Raw genomic sequence first — 18,184 nt, forward strand, 5'->3', positions numbered from 1 at the left:
CTTTTTTAATTTTTAAAGTTTTAGTCTCACGAAACTCATTACTGGGACGAGATGTGACCCTCAATCTGCCCCTGGTTAGGTTAGATTAGGTTAGGTTAATCTTTAGGTGAAATAAGCTAAGGGGGCTAATCTTCAGGTGATCTTTTCATTGTTACGCTGGTGAGGAAGTTCTCGCTCTTGTTGTCACTATTGTGTTTTTGTTGTGGTAAATAAATCAGCTGACTGCGCGCGCACCCTCTTGCGGACCAATATAATGCCAGAGATTGATAGTTCGCGTGTTTGTTTTTCATGTGTGTGTGTGTGGGTACGGGCAGGGGTAAGAAGGCAAGATATAAATCACTCTAATTAGCCCGTTTGTTTGTTTGTCAGTTTGTCATTTTTATTGTGCTTTGTCTGTCTTTCTCGCACTCATAACTCGTGGCGAGGAATAATGAACTGGCAGCCACCGGAGCAGCACCATCTAGGGGTGTGTGGCCGAACTACCAACCCGACCTCACCTGCCCTTCCTCCAGGGACATTCATCACTTAACGCCCTTCTTACACGTCTCTCTCTCTCTCTCTCACTACACACACACACACGAAGCTTCAAGACTACCCAGATAAGAACATAACTTACGCACGGACAGATAACCAACGTATTCCCTAGGTCATAAAACACCTCAAGTTTCAACCACTCCTCGATTTCTTTCCTGTGCTCCAGCTTAATTAATGAGTACACCTGTCGCGGCTGATGAATTCACCTGAGGCCCCGTGAGAACCAGGTCTCCTTCACACAAGGTTAGGTTAGGTTAGGTTCGGTTAGAATTCGATAAGGTAAGTTAGGTAGTGTTAGGTTAGTCTAGGGTAACTTTGATTAGGTTGGTCGGATTAAATTTGGTTAGGTTAAGTTAGGCTGGGTTAGGTTAGGTTAGGTTAAGTTAGGCTGGGTTAGCCACTACCACTATACCATCACCTAGTCTTTTCCTTCCTTTCGTGACCTGTGTGTGTGTGTGTGTGTGTGTGTGTGTGTTAATTTAGGGGGGTCGATTAGATGCTAGCTAGTCAATACATGTCAACAAAGGCTGTTTCCTAGACGTACCTTGAGTAGAATAAGTTATTTTCACCCTTAAATCCAGCGTACGTAAGACCTTTGGGCTGCCCGAATAAGATTAACACGTGTACCATTTCCGAGTCTATTCACAAGGGTTATAAAAACCAACTTGTATCTTATCACTAACGATAAATAATAACACTAGACTTGACACAAATATTCACTGGGTATTCTTGTGTTATCAGCGGTCGGTTAAAACACAGCAAAGTTCATTAAAACGCCATAAAACGCCAATAAAACACCAGTAAAACACCAGTAAAACTGCCAAGAACTGGGGAGTAAGTTTCAGCACCCACTTCTGTTCCTTCCCCGGCCATAGTTACCCCCGCTGGTGCTGCCATCTGAAGTTCCAAAAAGTTAGTTTATCATAGTCATCCTTCCTTCTCCCTTTCCTCTTATCCTCGTCCTCCTCCTCCTAATCTTCCTTCTCCCCCTCCTCATACTCCTCATTATCCTCCTCCTCTCCACACACACACACACACACTTAACTACCTCACTCAGACCTAGTTAAAGGATGATAAATGCTGTGTTTGTTTGCGTATGAAAGCGTATGATGAGTGATTCAGGTGTGTGTGTATGTGTGTGTCAGAGGTGGATTGTGCTGCCAGCCTAAGGAAGAGGGGGGATTATGGATAAGGAGGAAGAGGGATAAAAATGGGAATAAGAGAGAACAACAATAAAACTAAGAATGAAAAGAAAGAAGAAAAGATAGAAGGAAAAGAAGGAGGAGAAGCAAAACAACAACAACAACAACAACAAATTAATAGGTGTCACTGCTTGTAAATAAATAAATAATGAGGCCATGGAGACGTGTACACTTGTTATCAAATATCAGAGGTGAGAGAGAGACAGACAGAGAGACAGAGATAAAGACAGAGAGAGACAGAGAAGGACACAGCGAGACAGACAAACAGATAAGCAGGAAGATATACACAGAAAGAGAGAGAGAGAGAGAGAGAGAGAGAGAGAGAGACGTAAACCAAGCGAGATGGGAGCAAAGGTATGTGAGAAAGAAAAGAAAAGAGAAAGGACTAACAAACACAGGAGAGAGAGAGACAAAAAGTAACCAAGAAAGTCCTAGATAAGAGACAGGACCAATAAAGATGAGAGAAAGAGAGAAAAGAGAATAAGAGCTTAGAGACTAACCTTGGCTAAATACGACATAATTATAAAAAAAAAATAAACAAGATATAAAATGAAGGAAGAAATATATGATGAACTTTATATAGAAAGTTTGGAACCAAGAGAAAATTATATAAACTTCCCGAAAACGAGACAAAATTTGATAACATTTCCCTAAAAAGAGATAAAATTATATAAACTTCCCTAAAACGATGCAAAACTATTTATATTCTTCCCTAAAACGAGGCAAAATTATATAAACTTCCCTAAAACGAGACAAAATTATCTAAACTTCCATATAACGAGTCCAAATTATATACAAAGCCATACAAAGCCAGATGCAAGAAAGTTAAGCCAGAGGAACCACACTTAGCAGGGCTGAGGAGGACTGCCCGAGACACTGTACAAGGCCTGTGTAATAACGTAGGTGATAAGGAGAGCAACAAGCAGCGAGACATGCCCCATGCCCTGATATCCAGCCGTGTGAGACATGCCCCATGCCCTGATACTCGGTAGTGTAAGGGCATAGCTCACCTCCCACTAGACAGGCGACAACACCAACCAGTGCTCAGTGGAAGCTTCCGTACCCGAGGGCGCGAGATGACGAGGGCCAGTATTGTGTCATCTGTGGTGGTGGTGGTGGTGGTGATGGTAGTAGTGGTGGTGGTGGCGATGATGGTAGTAGTGGTGGTGGTGGTGATGGTAGTAGTAGTAGTAGTGATGATGGTAGTAGTAGTAGTAGTGGTGGTGGTGATGGTAGTAGCGGTGGTGGTGATGATGATGGTAGTAGTAATGATGGTAGTAGTAGTAGTGATGATGGTGGTAGTAGTAGTAGTAGCGGTGGTGGTGATGGTAGTAGTGATGATGATGGAGGAGGAGTCACCGCTACACCCCGCTGTGTGAGTCCTACCAGAGTGTAACATCTTCATTGTTGGTCTGTCTCTGATCACCAGATGAAGGTGTCGTCTGTGAAAGTGTACTGATGACCTTCTGGAGGAACACCTACACCCTCGAGTCCCACCCACACCCTTCCTCCCCTCCCCCAGGGCTTAGGTCTATCGGGAGATGGTTTAAAGTATATTGATAGTGTCTGTGTAGGTATAGAGCTCTTACACCCTAGGGTTTCCAGGGTTGGGTGTAGAATATGTAGGTCTATTAAATATCTACACTACTGCTCCGGGTGTAGTGAGGAATGGGGTGGCGTTTGTGTAGGTGTAGTAACGTGCATGAGGACTCGATACACCTTGGGGTGATGTCTATGAAAGTGTAGTGATCCAGTGACGTCAGAAATGCGTGTGATGTCATAGGTGTGACGTCAGAGGGTGCGGGAGGGGATAGGAAGGAAGATAGGGAGTGGCAAGAAGACCAGCACCAGCCAGTGTTACCGCAGCCGCTGGAGAGTCAACATCTACCTTCCGACCTCCAGTAACCCCCCCCGACACAAGTCTTGGATCACTACCTGCGTCGTCTTGAAATCAGGTGAACTAGACTGAATACTTATCGTCTTTTAAATGTTTAATATTTTTTTCTGGCGCTTTTGTTTGTCTTGTGATATTATTATTATTATTATTATTATTATTATTATTATTATTATTATTATCCTTAACTGAATCATACTTATTTTCATTTAATAAAGATTTCGCCAAATTTTCCGTCTCCTGATACAAACATTTCCTCCGTCATCCTCCAGAAGGCCACCAACTGACCTGTCTACCGCTGTGAGGAACCTTTACACACGAGCTCCCTTGGAAAAACAACTGCGTTCCATCGAGACATTTGTTGACAGTCTTCACGAGGACTGTCAGACACGACGACGATGTTCAAAATGGCGTCAATAATGAATTAAGAATATCTGGTGTTTGTGAGGCTGCGGTGGTGATGGTCCTCAGCGGTGACTGTATGTGTGTGTATGTGTGTGAGTGTGTATGTGTGATTGGCTACTCCAGCCCGTAGAGGCAGAGGAAGTAACAGACCGTACTCAGACTGTACTCAAATTCTCTAACTAAACCCATAAGACTAGAAAATTGTACTCAGGCCATAATAGTGTAACCTAACCTAGACCAGTGAAAGATTTTTAGATCAAGATAAACAAATAAACTAAGAGATGGAAGACACGTATGGGATGATGATGATGAGGAGGAGGAGGAAATAAACAAGTAAGAGGAACACAAGAATGATAACTGATAGTGAGAGAGAGAAGAGGAGCTACGAGAGATGATGACCAAGTGCTACGTCTGACGATGTATGAGCGACTCCTTCTGTGGCCACGGTATTAGTTAGCTCAGGTCTGTGTGTGTGTGTGTGTGTGTTTTGCCTAGCCGTGATCATCAGTGCACGACGAGGAGGAAAAAATTAATAGGAGGTGAGAATCTATGAACTTTTATTATGAAATTGCTGCTCCTGACGATGTAAGAACTCCTGGTGGCCACAGTATCACCCAGCTCCGTTCTTGGGGAGTGTATGTATGTGTGTCTCTTGACTCGGTATTGAAAAACCTTACTCGTGATTCTTAAACTTTAAACCGTTAAAAAGAAAGGGAGGCTGCTCACTCATTCAAAACAATTCTAATGGATAACTAAAACATTTGACAGCAATGTTCGTGAGTGTGAAACAAGAGACCTGCTAGAAATTATAGCAAACAGATATGTTATGGAAAAGTTGTGAGGACTGGTAGAGACAACGAACCAGTAAACAATGTAGAAAAATTATTACTCTGTGTTGTGAATACGTAACTCTGGCTACTGACCATCAAGCCACAGTAAGACTTCACAGGACTCAGTGATGTGCCGTGGTAATGAATAACAGTGATGGATATACTAAGAGAGTCCTGCGTGTGTGTGTAACGAGGACCTGGTGAGTCACCAAGGGGGCCAAGAGGTGCTCCTGTCTCCCCTTGTCACCAGACACATGTACCAAGAATTATTTGGGTGACATATTACTGTAACTGAGCGTAGAGGAAAACTGTGTTAGTTATATATGTGGCCAGTTACTTGTGAGGACCTGGTTACTTGTGAGAGGGACCTTCTGGTTACTTTTGTCAAGTGACTCGCACAGGAGTGTGTCCCTGTTCATCCTCGTCAGCTGACTCACATGTCAGGTGCCTGAGCCCGGCCACCACCCGTGTGACGTCGCTTTGAGTGAAGAGACAAGTGAGAAGTCGTTGATAACAAGCGAACACATCATTTTGTATTATTCCTTTACTTCGGACTACTAACTGTCTGGTTATTGTGACCACGAAAACCTTTCTCCTTCTTGATATAACGATAAAACGTTTCCAATATGCAGAGTTTGTAGCGTCAACAGAGCTGCATTAGTGCGAGTGTGCAACAAATATGATAGATAACAAAGAGAGAGTAATGGAGGAGTTCAACCCTCTGACAGGACAAGGCAGTAGGGCGCCACAGTGTACTGACGCAAACAACAACACTCGACAGCGGAGAACGTCGTCGTTTACCGTAGAGAAGTACGGTCTCCGTCCTCGGTCTGTGGTGAGGAGACTACAGCTAGACCGAGGACGAGAAGGGCTGTCACAGAGAGATACAAAATCCTCGAAGTCGAGGCCGCCGCCGCTGTCCAAATACCGCAGGAAGACCGCCAACGCCCGAGAGAGACACCGCATGAAAGAGATCAACGATGCCTTTGAGACTCTCCGTCGTATCCTACCAGACTTCTGTAGTCGTCGAGCAGCGGCGGCCATGACCAAGATCACCACACTGAGGCTCGCCGTCAGCTACATCAGGGCGCTCTCACACATCCTGCAGGACGGACACCCAGGCGATATCTCCTTCTTCGATGACCTCCACTTCGAGGACGTCCCCATAAGCGGTTCTCAGCTGACCTCGATATCTGGTATGAACGGCAGTCAACCTCAGACCCACTTGGTGGAGAAATGCCTCACTATCTCACCTCTACCCTCTACCTCCTTCTCCCCCATCAGTTGCTCCCTCAGCACAAGTAGCGACCTAAGCGACCTCCTCTCCGACGACTCGTGCTGTGTGTTTGAGGACAACCTTCACGCCTTTGACGACATCCCAGCATTGCCCGAGGCCGCCGACCCCTTCTCTCTCATCCTGGCGCCTGACGGGGAGGCTCTCCTGCTGGGGTAGTGGACCAGAGGGACGAGTGTCACCACCTCCTGTCTTGCGGCCTACACCACCACCCTCCCAGGTGACGTGACGTCTCTCTCTCTCTCTCTCTCTCATCCTATAGTGCCTATATCCTATCATATCTACATCCTATATTCTTTAAATCTGTGTTTAGGAATAGATGTGATAAAAAAATTCTTGGATATATGACGCGGGAAGATTGCGAGACATTAGTTTTCCAATTGCGCAGCAAGAGATATAGTATTTTAAATTAAGAAACGATTGATTGGGAACCTAACCTAACCTATCCTAACTTACCTCAAAATTAACTTGTTCTAACTTAACCAAACCTAACTTAACCTCATCCACGGTTATAGTAGCAAGATTTGGGTTCGTTTGCGGGTTAGAATAATAGACTGGCTCTTTCACTACTTACAGCTGATGTGAACCAAGAATTCTGGTCTTATTTACAGAGAACACAAACAAACAGAATCACGCCAGCTGAAGGGATGTTAGTCCCACAGATGATCACCAGCTGAGAGTTTACAGATCACTAGCCGAGAGTTCACAGATCACTAGCCGAGAGTTCACAGATCACTAGCCGAGAGTTCACAGATCACTAGCCGAGAGTTCACAGACCACCAGCTGAGGGAGTTCAGCGTTGATAAGATGCACATAACTCTACGGAGACGCCCCGCCCCAACCCACCCCACCCCCCACCACACCCCATTAGTGAAGTGTAGTGTATGTCCGTTGGTGGTGAAGTGTAGTGTATGTCCGTTGGTGGTGAAGTGTAGTGTTTGTCCGTTGGTGGTGAAGTGTAGTGTTTGTCCGTTGGCGAAGTGTAGTGTATGTCCGTTGGTGAAGTGTAGTGTATGTCCGTTGGTGAAGTGTAGTGTATATCCGTTGGTGAAGTGTACTGTATGTCCGTTGGTGTAGTGTAGTGTATGTCCGTTGGTGAAGTGTAGTGTATATCCGTTGGTGAAGTGTAGTGTATATCCGTTGGTGAAGTGTACTGTATGTCCGTTGGTGTAGTGTAGTGTATGTCCGTTGGTGAAGTGTAGTGTATGTCTGTTTCTTCTCTACAGTTTATTATTTAGAATATTCTAGGATATGAATTTTATCTAACTGACGTCATCTCTCCCCGTAGATTCACCCTGGAGGACTCCCGTGGATCCTGAAGGACTCTCGTGGATCCTGAAGGACTCTCGTGGATCCTGAAGGACTCTCGTGGAAACTGAAGGACTCCAGTGGACCCTGAAGGACTCTCGTGGATCCTGAAGGATCATCAAACGATTTGACCCCCATGGAACGTCATACAAACAAGCACCCTAGTCCTTCACACAGCCAACCCCCACTAAGCCTCCCGTGTGGACAAGCCCTAACAGCCTTCACTTGCTAATATCCGAAAACCTGCAAAAGACGAAAGCAAAAAGTACTCCATACTATCAGTCCCAAAGGCCCTCACCGAGACTCTACTTGCAGGTCTCTACACGGTCGTGAACCAGTGAGGTGTGTAGCTGTGAGACAATAAGGACCAATTACGCTGGCGTCAGTCCGTCTTGTGGTTCGTCTCACCAATGGTCACAAGTCATCCATCACGGACTGTGTCAGAGGGTGGGAGATCATCAACGAGTCCTGGATCAACAGGTTCTCGAGTTCTCAAATGAGTGGTGAAAAGTTTAGCGGGCGGGTACGGTAGGTCTTCTACAAGTGGCATTAACCTGGTGGCCTCGTCCTGACTCATACCACACTCGACACTGGTCAGTCTCCCGAGAACAGAGTCTTCAGCCTTATCGAGGCTTCAATAAGTGTTTTAGTCTGGTCAAATATAATAGGTATTTTAAGCGTACTTCATAGTCTGTGGTATTGGTGTCCGAGTGTGGTCAGGACTGAGGTTAAAGATCAAAGTGACGGTAATGTTGTCGTCTACAGTGAGAGGAAATAAGCTTAGTACAAACTAGTAGAGAAACTAATGCATCTTAACCCTCGAGTGTGACAGACGCTGGAATAAACAAAGCATCAGTTCCCAGTACTTTACGGTCACCATATACACGTGAAAATTACCTCTGTGTTTACGAGAAGCAATGTTACATGTGAGGATCAGGAGGCTCACCACTGTATCCAAACCAAGACTCGGTGATCCTCTTGTACACGTGAACAACAGAAAAATGTTCAAGTCCCGATAAAGATTCACCAGGTCCCTGATACATGTGAACAAAACTATCCATTAATTAACAGATATCTGGTGCTGTGAATCTGCCTCGTAGTGTCATGGCCTCTTTGTTTACGAGAGAAAACTAATACAACGTTTCCCTCCATACCAAGAAACTGAATACGCATCAGTTTTGACCAGAGGGAAAGAACATGCTTTAATGAGGTGTTTGTTCAGTGGATATATATTTATAATAGAGAATAAAATGTACATAGGACTATAGTTTATGGCAGGCAGAGTTATCAGGTGTTGCATTATGTTATACAGGAAACGTGGACAGGTGAATGACTATGACACTCGGACGGAGAAGGTAAATATGACGTAATTAACAACAAAAGTCATAGACGTGGGTCATTAACAATTAACCTCTGATAAAAAAGGAATCAAAACAACATCTTCTCGTCTGAGGGATGGCGACCACGGCCCGACACTCCATATGTTGTCAAGAACGTGTTTACCAATCCTCCCTATGTTGTATCTCTCTAGGTACCACAACCTTTTTTTTTTTAATTTCATTCATCCATTTTCAGTTTCTGTCTTTCCCTGTTCCTCATACTTTCAGATTTACCCATTAATATATCTATACAAATTATACAGTGTACATAATTTTTCACTTCTCCCATGTATTTTATTTTTAACTCACTGTCAACAAAAAAACAACAACTTTGTATTATATATTTCATTCACTGTCTTGTTCTAGTTTATTCCTAGTGACGAGGAAATAAACTTTGTGGGTTTTTTTTTCTCATTTATTCTTAACCTGTTCCTGCAGCTGCCAGAATTGATAGTGGCAGAGCAGAGAAGAGGGCTGTGTTTATGCAGAATTGATAGTGGCAGAGCAGAGAAGAGGGCGTGTTTGTGAGTGTTTGTGTTTGTGTTTATGTTTGGGTGTTTATGTTTCTCTGTTTATGCTTGTGTGTTTGTGTTTATGTGTGTGTGTGTGTGTGTGTGTGTGTTTTTACCATCAGAAGCATGTATTAGTTACCCCTTAAACCCCTGATATAACCCATAAACCCCTGATATAACCCCATAAAACCCGATATAACCCCAAAAACCCCTGATATAACTCCTTAAACCCCTGATATAACCCCTTAAACCCCTGATATAACCCCTTAAACCCCTGATATGACCTAACCTAACCCCTGATATGACCCTTAATGACCCAGGAGTGTGATTCTAGACATGTTTGAAGCTCAAGAGGATATACGGATCACGTTAAGATTAGTCCCCCGTTTATACGATTAAACAACTTAATCTAACCTACCGCTAACCTAACCTTTCCTAACACTAACCTAACCTTCTAGGTAACGTTAATGTGTTTAATTATACGGTGAAATAAGCTGGAGACTAATCTTCACGTGATTCAGATACGGATAAGAAAATGGTGAAGAGCCGCATCTACCCCACGTATGGCCATGTGTACTCTATATGACTGGTGTGGGGCCAGAGCTTAACCTAGTTGTTTGTGTTAATCTTATTTGTGACAATGTTCTTAAGTATTGAGGCATCACGTACAGTAATTAGTGCCCGCCTGAGATCATGACTTGTATATGGGGTTAGGAATGAAGTTACTAAGTGATACTCTAAAACTAACTTATACCAATTATTGTTGATAAGAAATTTCATAAAGGGTGCACAGAAAGGTAATGATTGATTGATGAGGATCGGGGACGGACGTGCTTGGGATATATACAAGGGGAAGGTAGTGGAGGCAAGTGCAACAATACAGAGCCAGGGGACTGCCGGACACCCCCCCTCCCCCACCCGCTCTGGGAGGCGAGCGCCATGTAAACAATGTCATCTCTGACCACACCCCAGAAAATGCAATGTATAAGGCAAACGCTGCAGCTGCTGAGAATAGAGAGGGGCCGGAGTCACTACCAAGATCAGAGATGTTACCTACAAAATTCTGTCTTGAAAGTCATGTACACTAATACTGACACGTTCCTTGATAAGAGAGAGGAGTTTGAAACACTACTGAAGGTACTCCAACCCGATATTGTAGTAGTTGTAGAACTGTTGTACAAGAACAAGAGAATTGACCCAGAGGAATGAGAGTTCAGTATAGACGGATATGACTCCTTTGCGAACCTTTCTCAAGCAACTTGCAAAAAATGTGTGGTTATTTATGCTAGACAAGATCTTAGAGCCAGCCAGGTGAGGGCAGGGGGACGATGGTTTTGAAGAATTAAAGTGGTATAAAATCAAACTAAAGGCGAGACACTTATTGACAGGTGTATCTACAGATCCCCAAACTGTAGCTTATTGAACCAAAGGAACTTAAGAATATTAATTGACAACGCAACGGCGCTCAACCCTAGCCACCTCCTTGTATGGGGAACTTTTATCAAGGGTGATATGACTGGAGAAATGAAACCACGCCAAATGACCTTAATAGTTCCGTTACTCTTTTCGTAGAAACTCTGAGACAATTTTCTATTCCAACATGTTTAAGACCCAAGCCACTGGACCTCATCATAACTAACGAGGAGGGTATGGTGGCCAAGCTGGAACATCTAGCTCCCGTTGCCACCAGTCACCACGTAACGATGTCCTTCAGATTTAACTGTTACTTGGCTAATGACAAAACCAGGCCATGGTTCAAATATTACAAGGGTAATTACGAGGTGATGAGGGAGAATAAAGGCGTCTTCACTGGCCTGACTCACTGAGAGATATAAGAACGCAGACACTACGCTGAATATCATAGCCAGTAAAGTGAACCATTTGATCGATAAATATATACCAAAGACCAAACCCAGTGCCTCCAGGAATACAAGGAGACCGCTACACATGAACTATGCGGCGGTAGACAAAGTTAAGAAGAAAACTCAAATTCGAGCAGGACACGAGGATGTATGTCAGATCCAGGTACCAGGCAAAGTCAGAGACTAGAAGGGCTGAAAATGAGTTCCAGGGGCGGACTGCGAGCGAGGTCAAGTCAAACCCAAGGCGTTTTACCGCTACGCAAAGTCGAAATTAAAAACGTGAGAAGGCATATCGGACCTGAGGCTTGAAGGTGGTAGTTATGCAGATTCTGACCAGAGAGGATGCGAACAATCTTCCTGCATTTGAGGACAGACGGTTTAACACAGTGCTGACTCACATTATGTTCTCAGAAGAGGGTATAAGAAATAAATTGTCAAAGCTAAAGGTTCATAAGAGTCCCTGCCCTGACATGGTGCACCCCAGAGTGCGAAGAGAGTTGTACAGCGAGCTTGTGGAGCCCCTGAAAATCCTGTTTTGTAAATGCCTGGAGGAGCAGAAGGTCCCCAGTGAATGGAAAACGGCTTATGCGAGTCCTATATTCAAGAAAGGCGATCGTTACTCCACGAACAACTATAGACCGGTGAGCCTGACCAACATAGTGTGTAAAATACCTGAGAGCATTAAAGGAGATGCCATTATGGAACATCTACTACACAACAACCTTGTAAAGGACTGCCAACACGGTCTGGACCCAAATTTTGGAACAGGGCACATATAAAAAAAATGTCAAGGCTTTCGACAGCGTACTCCATGAAAGGCTGATAATTTAACTGGAAGGGTACAGGATTCGGGAAAGTGTCCTAGCGTGGGTCGGAGATTTTCTGCATGATCGCAAGCAGTGTGCAGTGATTAATGGTACGAAATCGTTATGTGTACCCGTGACAAGTGGGGTACCACAGTGCAGTCGATTGGGCCCGTTGTTGTTTGGTTGTTTCCTAAAGGACATGCCAGAAGTTATACAGTCCTCCATACAAATGTTTGGGGACGATGAATTATTCAGGGAAATTAAAAACCAAATAGACTGCGAAGAGCTGCAGAAAGATCTCTGGGAGCTTCAAGAGTGGTCGAAGAAATGGCTGCTAAGATATCTAGACGGCTCGTCCCTCGTAACGATCTTCAAGAGTGGGGTGCTTCCCTGCCTGGAATACTGTTACCCCGTCTGGTCTCCGACATATGGGACTGTCAGTTGACTGAAAATGTCCAAAGGAGGGCCACCAGATTGGTGCCTGCACCTCGACACCTCAGTAACAGTTATCCAGAGAGATTAGAACGCCTGCAGCTGCCAGGCTTATGCTACAGACGGACAAGGGGTGACCTAACTGAGGTGTATAAACATCTCAAAGAGCATTAATCAGTCGAGTGTCCATACCTGAAGCTGGCGAACGCCAGCCCCACAAGCGGTCACAGCACAAGATTGAAGAAATCACAAGTCCAGAAAACTGTGGCCAGAGAGTGTTGTGACGGCACCGAGTGTGAGCTCTTTCAAGACCAGACTTGACCAACACTGGACCAGGTTCCAATATATCTAGGAGCCAGTGCATGCCCAGTACTTGCCAATAGTGTGTAACAGAGACGTGACCTACCGCCCAAGCGGCTAACGAGCCGATTAGTGGCAAAAAGGATAAAAGTAAAATTAATAGTATAAGTAAGAAGATGTCAACACCCGGCGAACGTCTTCTCAGTTTAGTGTTGTTGTTGTTTTGTGAAGGTCAAACAACCCTGAGGAGAAACAGTACAGCATATATCTACCTCCTAGTAACAGTACGTAGACAAAACCACCCACCCAAGAGGCTAACAAGACGAACTGACGAAAATGATAAGTGAAGTAAAGAAATGGCTAAGTTCATCTACCATTGTTAGTCTTATGTCTTTAAAGAAAACAGAGAAGGTGTGACTTTAACAAATACTAATACCTGTATGTCGTTTTTCGTTCTAATTTATTGATTATTTCAGGAAAATAGAGGCGTATAGTTTTATTGGGGTTTTTGAAAGATTAAATATCTATTTTCATATCTATTGAAATCTGTGTTTTCAAAATGAATTGCTGCGTGTTGCAGTTATGCACTTAGTAATCAGTTGAAGTATTGTTGTGTTCGTATAGAGAAACTCGTACACAAACCTAAACACAGACATACACAAGCATGAACACAAATAAACACAAATAAAAAAACATTCGTGCTCGCACACACACTCACTACTACTACTACTACTTTGCTGTCACCCGGAATCGATTATGACGATCATCCAGATATGATACAATGATAGAAGTTATTAAAGATGTCTTCGTTGGTGAGCTCTGAGGTGACTCGAGAGGCTGATACAAGACTGGCAAGGCCTTCCACAGATGTTGCACGTGTGAAGGGCTACATCTAGTGCGGGAGGGGCGGCGGCAGCGGCTTTCCGGCGCTGGCGCTTGTCCGCCTGTTTTCAGTCGGGCTAAATCAAAAGTATTGACACCTTTTCATTTGGTACTCCTCCAAGCATTACTTTGTGGCGTGATCATCTCCCAGGTGAAGGGGTCGATTTGGCACTTTTTCAGGTTTGTCTTAAGACTATCCATATACTTTTCTGCTGCCCGCCAGCGTTACGTTTACCAATCGTTAGGTGACTGTAAAGTAGCTGCTTTGACAATCTACTGTCGTCCATGCGGGTAACATGGCCAGTCCAGCGTAGGTGTTCCTGGATAATGGTAGCCCCGATGCTCCTACAGTTGGTGTCAGGAAGAATACTGTACAAGCATTTGTTCTCTTGTCTTCCCAGTGAACTCGGAGGATGGAACGTAGACTACTTTGGTGAGAGTAGGTGTTCAGGATCTCCTGTAGGTCGCGTTCAGTGTGAGCAACAAGGGTGAGGTCGTCTGCATACTGAAGTTCAGTAATGGAAGCTGCCGACACCTTTGTTCCTGTCTGGAGTCGCCTTATGTTGAAAAGACCCTTCATCCGGTACTGAATATCAACCCCGCCGGCTAAATTGGCACTGGAATGAGTTAGGAAGGCAGCAAAGTAAATGGAAGACAGTTGGTGCCAGTACACACCCTTATTTTACCCCCGTTTGGATGGGGAAGAACTCAGACTGGGTGCCGTTGTGCAGGACACTGCCGTTCATGCCAAGGACTCTGGAGGCTATTGATAATTCGTATCCACCTTGGCCGCTGTCATCCATCCTCCTCTATACTGTACTGTGACTCTTTAAACCTCGTCACGTCACTCCTGCGATATCAAACTTAGCTATGCGAGTCGTAACTGGAGTCCTGACATCTTGCATTAAAGAAAATTCACCAGTTATCTACCAAATTTTATATAATCCACCTGTACTGTGAGTTTATAAATTCCTCGTTTTTGTTTAATTCTATATAAGTTTTCTCTGAAGGAAATGAACCTTGTGGAAGACTTGTGGTTAAGTTGAATGAACGAAGGAAACAGGATAATGTTTGTGTATATTCAGGTTTTACCGAACACTTTTTGTTAAGATCCATCAAGTATTAAAAATTACCGGCGTGAAAATATTTAACTGGAAATGTTGTGGCTAATAGACAGTCCCCAAAAAGAATATTATTAGCCATGGGATCGATGGTGTTTCGAGGCTTTCCCGACAATGTTAACTCGACCTGTTTCTGAATGGTTGGTAGTTGTACATCCGCGACCATAGAGCATGAATGAGTATATACGCTCTCGAAGATGTGAATCATCCGAGGCTTCAGATCATATATTACATAATTCAGAGTGGATGTCGTAAATAGATACAAACGCTATGCCTATGCCTGTCTTCATAATATAGGTGGACGAGGGGTTATGTTGGCAGCAATTCCCTCTATTTGAAACCTGATCTTATGTCGACCGATACATTACCTGTATATATTGCTGGAGCTGTTCACTCAAACATCAAGTACTATTTGCTCAGTCACTTCATAAATCAGACATATCGTGAACAACATGAATTGGTTTATTGTGAAACTCGGTATGAATGAAACTCCGTTGGTACAGCGAAGTAATGGTGAAATGTCCGCGTTGACGTCATGATGATCCGAACCATTTCCATTTAAAGTACTTGCGTGTTATTGTAAACATCAGTCAGTGGCTTGTTTACACATCCCTTGCTTCTACCCAGCACGATACATACATTAATATAGCTTAATGGATTTTTTGTTACATAGAAGTATTTAGTTGGCCATACAAGGGCGACAACCCTCTCTGAATCATACCACCATCTCTAGCTGGTGTTGATATGGCGAGCAGGTGTACCGTTCAACTTATGATGCACTAAGGATCATATTAAAGTATTTTGTCAAGTGTTTCATATTGGAGCGACGGAAATTCTAACAATACTTTTGGGGGAACTTTACCTGTGTTAATAAATCATTTAACAGTGGTGCACTACACGGCACCTAGTACACGGGGGTACACTACACGGTACCTATTACACGGGGGCACACTACACGGCACCTAGTACACGGGGGCACACTACACGGCACCTAGTACACGGGGGTACACTACACGGCACCTAGTACACGGGGGCACACTACACGGCACCTAGTACACGGGGGTACACTACACGGCACCTAGTACACGGGGGCACACTACACGGCACCTAGTACACGGGGGTACACTACACGGCACCTAACTTTGCGATAACTTGCTGAGGTAAACTAAAGTAAACCAAGTACACTAGACATATAAGCCCATACCTGTACACAAAAGGAGTTTTGTGTCAGCTGGCAATATACCTTAGCACCCGTCAGCGTGAAATAGATATCTCTTGGTCAGCCGTCAGCAACAATATCCATTATCCGTCAGCACGTAGTAGTCACCAGCAGCAGTATCGATCAACCAACAACACCCAGCATTAGACAGTACCAGTCAGCCGGCAGAGGCGTCAGATACTAACTCAGACAGGTTCAGGCGTCAGGGTGGCGTGTCACGTGTGTCAACTCAAACTTAATCTCTGTGCGAGTCTTGGAGACGTGAGACTAAAGGCCTCGACTCCTCTATACTGAACCAAACTAAAGCCTCTACTCCCCCATACTGAACCAAACTAAGGCTTCTACTCCCCCATACTGAACCAAACTAAGGCTTCTACTCCCCCATACTGAACCAAACTAAGGCTTCTACTCCCCCATACTGAACCAAACTAAGGCCTCTACTCCCCCATACTGAACCAAACTAAGGCTTCTACTCCCCCATACTGAACCAAACTAAGGCTTCTACTCCCCCATACTGAACCAAACTGAAGCCTTGACTCCCCCATACTGAACCAAACTGAAGCCTCTACTCCCCCACACTGAACCAAACTGAAGCCTCTACTCCCCCATACTGAACCAAACTGAAGCCTCTACTCCCCCACACTGAACCAAACTGAAGCCTCTACTCCCCCATACTGAACCATCATCCATCACAACCTCACTTTACTGACAACATTATTACTGGACCACCAACCACAAAATAATAACCTTCAGTAACAAAAAGTAAAACAATAAACATTAATTACTTAAGACCGTCGAGTAAATTGTCCACTGCTCGAGGCCTGATGCAGTAGGGGCGGCATCAATGAGCGGGGGTTATTTAACGAGGTGTTTGGACTATCGATTGGTTGTTATGTTTGTTTGTTGTATGACAATAGACGAAGCAGTGATGATAAAACTTTTATATACAGTAATTGTTTTATGGGAAGTTCACTACCAAGTTTATTTTCTTCAGCATCTTAACCTAGATGTTTGTTTTGTGAAGATAAGACTCCCTAGCAGGAAATTAATCACTAAACAGAAGTACTGTACTACAAGTGAGGCAGTACTGTGTAGGTATACAACAATAGTAAACAGTGAGACAATCCGAATAAGGTTAGACGACAAAGCCATCAGATACTTGTACACTCGTACATACACAGTGTAGGTATACAAACAGTGTTAGTCAAACAACATACCTAGACAGTTTAGGTACACAAACAATGGTAAACAGTAAGTTTAACAAACAAGGATAAACCAAGAAAAACATTAACATCGCCTTATCTCCACCAACATATGCGTGTAAACGTGTAATATGGGAGGGGCAGTACATTCGGATAGTAAATACTCCAACTCTTATCGTTTTCTCTGGTTACATTTTTACAAATTCAAAAATTATCAAGTAAAAATGTTAATAAAATTAACCATAACCTTTAACCTTTATGGTAAATTCCTTTAACTATTTAGTGGAATGAGCTCTCAGAACCTTCTAAGATTTTACTGTACAGATGCTGGATGAACAGAAGATCCTCAGTGGCTGGAAATTATCATTAATGAGTCTTATATTAAATAAGGGTGATGGTCACTACTCTACTGTACTTTATCCTCATCGTCACGGGTCGCTCGGTCACGTCTATGGTATACACTGTTGGTAAGTACTGAGCATGTACTGGCTCTCTGTTACACACTGTCGGCAAGTACTAAGAATGTACTGGTCCTTTTACAATGTTGTCAATATACAAACAACTAGGATAAGCTCTGGCCCCACATAAGTCATATAGAGTACACATGGTCATACGTGGGGTAGATGCGGGTCTTCACCATTTTCTTATCCGTATCTGAATCACGTGAAGATTAGTCTCCAGCTTATTTCACCTTATATTAAACACTCTAACGTTATCTAGAAGGTTAGGTTAGTGTTAGATCAAGAGAGGTTAGGTTAGATTAAGGTGTTTAATCGTAATGGGAAAATAAGCGGGGACACACACACACACACACACACACACACACACACACACACACACACACACACACACACACACGTGGGCAGAGATTCAAGCACACAAGCTGAGTTTTATCTACAGTAAGTAAGAACAAAGTCATCAGGTGGACAGATACACAAGCTTTTGATCGTGGTGGCCACTGACTGTGTGTCATCCATGTTTATAATGACCACTCACAGGGAA

At 43.8% G+C, this 18,184-nt stretch overlaps 2 protein-coding genes across 2 annotated transcripts in view; one reads left to right on the forward strand and one right to left on the reverse strand.

Moving 5' to 3' along the window:
• The window catches only part of LOC121856939, a 53,841-nt gene that overhangs the window by 23,271 nt on the left and 12,386 nt on the right, over positions 1-18,184 (reverse strand). The window lies entirely within an intron of this gene.
• On the forward strand, positions 3,642-9,170 carry LOC121856940 (neurogenin-2-like). The gene is made up of 3 exons (XM_042352727.1): positions 3,642-3,691; positions 3,903-6,379; positions 7,448-9,170. The coding sequence occupies exon 2, from the start codon at positions 5,545-5,547 to the stop codon at positions 6,316-6,318; it is 774 nt and encodes a 257-aa protein (XP_042208661.1). The 5' UTR covers positions 3,642-3,691; positions 3,903-5,544; the 3' UTR covers positions 6,319-6,379; positions 7,448-9,170.

The sequence above is a fragment of the Homarus americanus genome, unplaced genomic scaffold (genome assembly GCF_018991925.1).
Source record: "Homarus americanus isolate GMGI-L3 unplaced genomic scaffold, GMGI_Hamer_2.0 scaffold44060, whole genome shotgun sequence".
In the NCBI taxonomy this organism is placed as follows: Eukaryota; Metazoa; Arthropoda; class Malacostraca; order Decapoda; family Nephropidae; genus Homarus; species Homarus americanus.